This window comes from Physeter macrocephalus, chromosome 6 (assembly GCF_002837175.3).
Source record: "Physeter macrocephalus isolate SW-GA chromosome 6, ASM283717v5, whole genome shotgun sequence".
Lineage (NCBI taxonomy): Eukaryota > Metazoa > Chordata > Mammalia > Artiodactyla > Physeteridae > Physeter > Physeter macrocephalus.
Window position 1 is genome coordinate 98,751,794 of NC_041219.1, and position 8,818 is coordinate 98,760,611.

An 8,818-nucleotide genomic window follows, 5' to 3' on the forward strand; every position below is an offset into this window, starting at 1 on the left:
TTTAATGATGGTATAATAGTTAAGAGAAGTCGCTAAGAAAATTCTTATAATTAAGTTATAAAACATATTTAGTATTATTTTCTGTCTTAAGCTCTTGGGAGAGAACATTTTTGCCAAAAGATGCAACAGCACTAAATTTTAACATAAATGCAACAAAGAAGGAAGTAATTAAACATATTTTTAATCCATAAACAGCAGCATATCATAATGTAATGAATAATCACCATAAGAATGATAGATAGTAAATTTATATATATATTATTTTCTAAAAAACTTTGACATACTAAAGCTATTAAAAATACCTATGGGAAATTAAAGCATAAATTAATATTATTAAATTAAAAATACATCTTCTGAATACTTCCACTTAGTTGCTTAGCTACAAAATTATTCTCATTCTTTATTATGCTAATAAAATTCTAAACATTAATAAGCCAAATGCAAAATCTCAGGCTGAGGTTTTAGAATATTAGTTGTTTTTAAGGATTTCCTGCCCTCCAGTGGTATCTGCCTTAATATTTTCATTGCACTTTTCAACGTTACAAAAAGAAGACACATCTTTTCTACATTTACATTTTGAAATTATATCACATTGTATGGCAGCATCTAATTTTTCTTCCATTACAGGTTCACTCTCCGTTTGTATCCATGCATCACACCTTGCAACCTGTAGAATGCAGTTATTATTGGTTATGTTTTGCGATGTATGTGCTGAATTACACTGAGACTGTGGAAACTGATCTATATTACTATTCATTGAGAACTGGTTAAAATTCTCATTTTGTTTATGAAATTTGGCATTGTTTTTAATAATCCTATCACATGGAAGTTTCTCCATGCTTTCTAAATAAAAATTATTAGTTGTTTCTTTGGTTTGATGGATCTCCTATTTGAACCTTCAATTTGATTTTCATCTTCAGATGGCTAAAAGAAATTTAGTAACTTTGCTGTTAATGATGCTTAAATTAAAAAAAATCATTTAATCACTTCAAAGCAGACATTCTTAAAATTCACATTATAGAAAATTTCAAAAAAAGAAGAGACTTTGGTAGGTGGCAAATCAACCTAGATTTTAAATTTTTTTAAAAATCAAGGTTATGGATTTTTAAATAGCATGAAACAATAATAATAATCCTTATATTAAAGATGCAAAAGCACAAAAAAGAGATTTTTGTCTATTATTAGTCTTCATACTCATAGGTGACATCACCCTACTACCTTTTCACAGAGAGGAAATGAAATACAACATATACTCTTCAACTACTTAAGAAGAGTGAAGTAGAAGTATAACTTTGAAAGAAAAAGCTAACATACAATTTGTTTTAATATTCACTCATTGAGTCATTAAGTCAAAAAATATCTATATTGTATCTTTCATGGGCTCAATCTCATAAAAGACTCATTAAGAACCGTATCAGCTAACAGGAAGTCAAATAGACAAAAGAAAGGTTAAACAGCAATAAATATCAAAACTGTTATATAAAAAAATCAAATTTTAAGAACTTTTAATAGGTCTAGATTTCAATTTAGTAGCTTGAATTTTTCAACTTCAAGAAAAATTTATCTATTACTGAACTAACCAAAATACTGTTTTAATAAAAATATTATATAAAAGTATTGATTACTCTAGCTAAAAATAAAAAGCAAAGTTAAAAGAAAAAAACCTAAAATGAGATATAGCCCTCAGCTGATTGGCACTAAAATAGGAAAAGTAAGCCCAAGAAACAGCATTAAAACTGGCTGGCATAAATTAGAGAAAATAGGATCAGTACATTTATTTATTCAAGAAATAAATACGCAGCACCTGCAATGTGAGTGAAGCAGACATATTTGCTGCTCTCTACAGCACACACTCTTATGTGTGGAAATGATGTTAATCAAATAATTACACACAAGCATATGTAATTACAAGTTGAAAAAAGCATTATGAAGAGCAAGCATGAAGCACTTCAAGAGCATAACTAAGGGGCCTAATTTAGATTGAAAAGCCAAGGAGGGGCTTTCAAAAGAAGTGACATATTTACCTGAGACCTAAAGGATGAATAACAGTAAGGTAAGAAACAGAATATACAAATGTGCTGAAGCAGAAAAGAGACTTAATAAGCTAAGGAAGTGGAATGTCAGTATGTGTAAAGTGTGGTGAGAGAGGAATACTAGAAGTTGGAGATGTAGCCAGGGGCTAGATCACACATGGCCTGTCACTACTGAAAGCAGTTTAGATTCTAAAGTAAAACAGGAATCCATTGAATAAACATAGAAATAACATCATTCAGTTTAAGTTTTCAAAAGACCATGATGACTGTTAACTAGAGAAAAAGTGGGGCAAGAGTGGAAGTAGAGAGATCTCTTGGGCAACAACCATAATAGTTCAAGAACAAGATGATGGTACCTTAGATTAGGGTACTGACACACCTAGTACCCTAGGTAAGAAGCAGATAAATATGCAATTTATTTTGGAGGTAGAATTGATTGGATCAAGTGATGAAATGAATATGTTTAAGGAAGGCAGATGAGACAGAAAGAAATGCCAAAATAAATTTCTGGCATGAACAACTGAGTGGATAGAAAAGGTATCTACTAGTATGGGAACTATCAGAAAAACTGATATGGGGAGATCAGGAGTGTTCAGTTTTTTGTGAAATATCCAAGAAGATATCCAATAAGAAATTGGACACCTAATTAAGGATCTAAAGTCATAAAGTTGAGAACTGTCATAAAGTCATAAAGTTGAGAATCGTCATCAACCAGGTAATAGTATAAAAAATCAATGGAGTATGTAACATCATCTAGAGTTTGGAGTGTAGATTAAGAGAAGAATAGGTTCCTGAAGCAAACCCTAAACATTAGAACATTTACATACAGGGAAGGGTGGAAGAGAAGTGGGCAAAGTAGCATTCAGAGAGGTAGGCAGGGAATTAAGATAGTGTGTATCACAAAAGCAAAGAGAAGAAAATGTTTCAAGAAAAGAAAATAATTATTTCTACTAATATTGTTAGAAATTCTTGTAAAATAAAAACTGAAAATTGTCCAATGAATTTGGCATCGTTAGAGGTCACTGGTGTCCTTCCTCAGCAAGAGCAGTTTGGACAGCAAGCTAGGGACAAAAGGTAGATGAAATGAAGATGGAATAATTAGTGGAGAATTCCATTTAAACATGTGATTTGTGAGAAACTCACTCAGAATATAATGCCATTCCAATTATTCAGATTACAGTTCCCACTCAGCATTAAACATGTCACTCCAAATATTCAAATTATAGTATTTTATAGTTTTCTTCACATAAGTCTTGAGACTTCCTTTTTGTGTGTATTATTGGTTGTTTTAGGTTTTCAATTATTGTGAATGGGTTCTTTTAAAAACTCTTTTAAAAGAAGAATGCATTTATCATATACACACACATACGTCTCAGTAAGAGTGGGTTTTGTAAATAACAATGAACACATTCATCATCTCATAAGCATGAATGAATGATGCTCACTTACATTTTAATTTACATTCTTCTTACATTTTTAATATTTTCACATTTTTGTTTACATTTATTTTCACTATTATCTCAATTATTTTTTTCAGAATGAAAAACTATGAGAAATACAAATCATTCTATATTAGTATAGCATATATTAACAAGCAAAAAAAAAAGAGCATAACTTACCATCTCTGAACTAGAAGTGAAACAACTATCTGCCGGCCTTGGGGAGCAACTGGTAGACTGACTACTCTGTGAAGAATCAAGATCTGAAAATAAAGATTTAATTTGTGAAGAATGGTACCTATTAATATGTACATAGGCAGAAGATAGCTGCTGATAAATAAGTTTAGCTAACATACTATAGAGCATTTTAAAAGTTAAAATTTTGGATATGTGGCAGCTTGCATTTTTGACAGGGTATTATGGATTTATTCTATATGTAAAAGATGTGTATCTACAAGTAAAATGAAGGTACCTAACGTAAGGGAAGAAAGGAGAACAGAGGAAATTGAATTGATTTTTTCCAATACAATGAGCCATTTTTTATGAGCAAATAATTTAAAGTGTCAATCTGTAGGAAGGAGAAATAAGCCAAGTTAAGGTACCAGACATTTGCTAATTGAGTAAATGAAGTTTTATCACACAATCAAAACTGTATTTAACCTTTAATATGACTTCATAACTACAGAATTTTAAAGCCATTTATGAATTCAAAATAATACAAAAAGATATATAATCTATTGAAATTTGATGGTGACTGTGACTGACACTGTTAAATTTATTTTTTAAAAGCTGTATGTAAAAAAACTCAACTCAAAGCATCCAGTATGTTATTCTTTCATTATCTGCCTAATGTGTTCTCTTATGATTGAGTTTGCCTCAATTTGTTGCAGAAAGCTCAAAAGCAAGCAATTGGAAAAGTCTATATGTGCTATCACAAAAAACAAATTCAGGAAAAGAGTTACCACTAGGGGGCAGGATAGGAAATGCAATTGAGAAGCTATTCAAAAGTACTGATTATGTATTATCTCTTAAACTACTATACAAACTAAGTACAAAGGTATCTGTTTATTATTCAGTAAGGTGTACATATATATTACATATACTCATCATGTATAACATTTTATAGAAGATAAAATTAATTTTAAAGAGCCAATTACATTATTAATATATTCTAAGATACTTATAAAATATATTTGCTGGCAAAACTCTTAAAAACACCTTAAAATTTAACTAATTTCTGTTAAAATGTCGTTTTTTAAAAGAATAAAATTCACTTACATTTATTCTGACAGGTTTTCTTAGATATTATCCCACCTTTTAAAGAACACATTCCTCCTTCTTCCATCAGAATCTAGAAGAAAAACAAAATTTTAACAATTCCAAAGAATATAAAATATACATACTTATAGTTCCTTTTTAACCACACCAATTCATCTTATAGCATTCTTCTTTCATATTACTTTAATTCAACTCAGATGATTTTAAAATCACAAAGAAAAATTTGCCTGTGATGAACAATAAAATGAAATAAAATTTAAATTGGTTTAGAAACAGCAAGCAACAGAATAGACATTTACCAAGAAATAAATTATTGACAAAAAAGGAAAGGCTTCAGGTAACCTTAGCAAATGTAGTTGAAAAAAGACAAAGATATTAAAGAAATTTGAAGATCTATTCTATTATTCTTTTTCTAATTTCTTAAGATGCATATCAGTTCATTTACTTTCAGGTTTTCTAAATAATAAAAGCTCTTAGAGGTAAAAATTTTCTGTATAACACACCACTGGCTTTGATTTTCATCAATTTCTATGTAATTTGCATTTTCTTTCCATTTTTTTTTTTCTTTTTCATTGTTAAACCCACAGTGTTTCTTAATTTCCAAGAAGGTAAGGGAGGTTAAACACCTTTTGTTGTTGCTGTTGATTACTATTTTAATGATTTTTTACTAGAGAATGTGGCTATGAATCTCTCCATAGATATATATCTTAGAGTTTCTTTATGGCTTATTATTATATATGAATTATGTTTATAAATGTACCATGGATTCATAGAAAATAAATATTCTCTGTTGGTAGGATATAGTTTTTTAGATAGCTAGGTAGTATAAAAGAGAAACTGTCTGGATGCTCAATCAAACCTGTTTCCCCTTCCTCTTAGGCATACAGCTAAACTACATTCCCTAGCCTCCCTTGCAGTCGGTTTGAACAAGTGATTTAAGTTCTGGTCATTGGCAAATATGGTGCAGACCACTACCAGTCTTGGTCTATAAAAATTTTCTCCAAAATCCTCCACTTCCTTTTCCCTCTGATATCAACATACAGTGCAAACATGGAAAGCTATCAGTTAAAAGACAGCAGAGTCCCTACCAGCTAGGGGTCCTGAATAACTTTATAGAGCAGAGCCTCTTCTCTAACCCCATTACTCAACCATTTAAAAAGTATTGTATGTTCAGAGGGCAGACAGCAGAAGCAAGAAGAACTACAATCCTGCAGCCTGTGGAACAAAAACCACATTCACAGAAAGATAGACAAGATGAAAAGGGAGAGGGCTATGTACCACATGAAGGAACAAGATAAAACCCCAGAAAAACAACTAAATGAACTGGAGATAGGCAACCTTACAGAAAAAGAATTCAGAATAATGATACTGAAAATGATCCACGAGCTTGGAAAAAGAATGGAGGCAAACATCGAGAAGATGCAAGAAATGTTTAACAAGGATCTAGAAGAATTAAAGAACAAACAAACAGAGATGAACAATACAATAACTGAAATGAAAAATACACTAGAAGGAATCAAAAGCAGAATAACTGAGGCAGAAGAAGGGATAAGTGACCTGGAAGACAGAATGGTGGAATTCACTGCTGAGGAACAGAATAAAGAAAAAAGAATGAAAATAAATGAGGACAGCCTAAGAGAACTCTGGGACAACATTAAACTCAACAACATTCGCATTACAGGGGTCCCAGAAGGAGAAGAGAGAGAGAAAGGACCCGAGAAAATATTTGAAAAGATTACAGCTGAAAACTTCCCTAACATGGGAAAGGAAATAGCCACCCAAGTCCAGGAAGTGCAGAGAGTTCCATACAGGAAAAACCCAAGGAGAAAAACACCGAAACACATAGTAATCAAATTGGCAAAAATTAAAGACAAAGAAAAAGTATTGAAAGCAGCAAGGGAAAAAGGACCAATAACATACAAGGGAGCTCCCATAAGGTTAACAGCTAATTTCTCAGCAGAAACTCTACAAGCCAGAAGGGAGTCGCATCATATACTTATAGTGATGAAAGGGAAGAACCTACAACCAAGATTACTCTACCTGGCAAGGACCTAATTCAGATTCCATGGAGAAATCAAAAGCTTTACAGACAAGCAAAAGCTAAGAGAATTCAGCAACACCAAATGAGCTCTACAACAAATGCTAAAGGAACTTCTCTAAGTGGAAAACACAAGAGAAGAAAAGGACCTACAAAAACAAACCCAAAACAATTTAGAAAACGGTAATAGGAACATACATACTGATAATTACCTTAAAAGTGAATGGATTAAATGCTCCAACCAAAAGACACAGACTCACTGAATGGATACAAAAACAAGACCCATATATGTTGTCTATAAGAGACCCACTTCAGATCTAGGGACACATTCAGACTGAAACTGAGAGGATGGAAAAAGATATTCCCTGCAAATGGAAATCAAAAGAAAGCGGGAGTAGTAATTCTCATATCAGACAAAATAGACTTTAAAATAAAGAATGTTACAAAAGACAAGGAAGGACACTACATAAAGATCAAGGGATCCATCCAACAAGAAGATATAACAATTATAAATATAGAGGCACCCAACATGGGAGCACCTCAATACATAAGGCAAATGCTAACAGCTATGAGAGATGAAATCGACAGTAACACAATAATAGTGGGGGACTTTAACACCTCACTTACACCAATGGACAGATCATCCAAAGAGAAAATAAAAAAGGAAACACAAGCTTTACATGACCCAACAGACCAGATGGATTTAATTGATATTTCTAGGACATTCCATCCCCAAACAGCAGATTACACTTTCTTCTCAAGTGCGCACAGAACATTCTCCAGGATGTGGAGACCACATCTTGGGTCAAAAATCAAGGCTTAGTAAATTTAAGAAAATTGAAATCATATCAAGCATCTTTTCTGACCACAATGGTATGAGATTAGAAATCAATTACAGGGAAAAAACGGTAAAAAACACAAACACATGGAGGCTAAACAATACGTTACTAAATAATCAAGAAATCACTGAAGAAATCAAAGAGGAAATCAAAAAATACCTAGAGACAAATGACAGTGAAAACACGATGACCCAAAACCCATGGGATGCAGCAAAAGCAGTTCTAAGGGGGAAGTTTATAGTTATACAAGCCTACCTCAAGAAACAAGAAAGATCTTAAATAAACAATCTAACCTTACACCTAAAGGAACTAGAGAAGGAAGAACAAAAAAACCCAAAGTTAGCAGAAGGAAAGAAATCATAAAGATTAGAGCAGAAATAAATGAAATAGAAACAACAAAAATAATAGCAAAGATCAATAAAACTAAAACAGGGTTCTTTGAGAAGATAAATTTGATAAACCATTAGCCAGACTCATCAAGAAAAAGAGGGAGAGGACTCAAGTCAATAAAATTAGAAATGAAACAGGAGAAGTTAGAACAGACACCGCAGAAATACAAAGCATTCTAAGAGACTACTACAAGCAACCCTATGCCAATAAAACGGACAACCTGGAAGAAATGGAAAAATTCTCAGAAAGGTATAACCTTCCAAGACTGAACCAAGAAATAGAAAATATGAACAGAGCAATCACAAGTAATGAAATTGAAATGGTGATTAAAACTCTTCCAACAAACAAAAGCTCAGGACCATATGGCTTCACAGATGAATTCTATCAAACATTTAGAGAAGAGCTAACAGACATCCGTCTCAAAGTCTTCCAAAAAATTGCAGAGGAAGGAACACTCCCAAACTCATTCTATGAGGCCACCATCACCCTGATACCAAAACCAGACAAAGATACTACAAAAAAAAAGAAAATTACAGACCAATATCACTGATGAATATAGACACAAAAATCCTCAAAAAATACTAGCAAACAGAATCCAACAACACATTAAAAGGATAATGCACCATCCCTATCAAATTACCACTGGCATTTTTTACAGAACTAGAACAAAAAATTTCACAATTTGTATGGAAACACAAAAGACCCCGAATAGCCAAAGCAATCTTGAGAACGAAAAATGGGGCTGGAGGAATCAGGCTCCCTGACTTCAGACTATACTACAAGGCTACAGTAATCAAGACA

General features: G+C 32.3%; 1 protein-coding gene across 1 annotated transcript in view; it reads right to left on the reverse strand.

Moving 5' to 3' along the window:
• Positions 1-469: 469 nt before the first annotated feature.
• REDIC1 (regulator of DNA class I crossover intermediates 1) overlaps positions 470-8,818 on the reverse strand; it is an 85,053-nt gene continuing 76,704 nt past the window's right edge. The window contains 4 exon segments of the mRNA XM_007111357.1: positions 470-876; positions 879-924; positions 3,653-3,735; positions 4,763-4,823. Coding sequence (XP_007111419.1) covers positions 470-876; positions 879-924; positions 3,653-3,735; positions 4,763-4,823 — 597 coding nt within the window.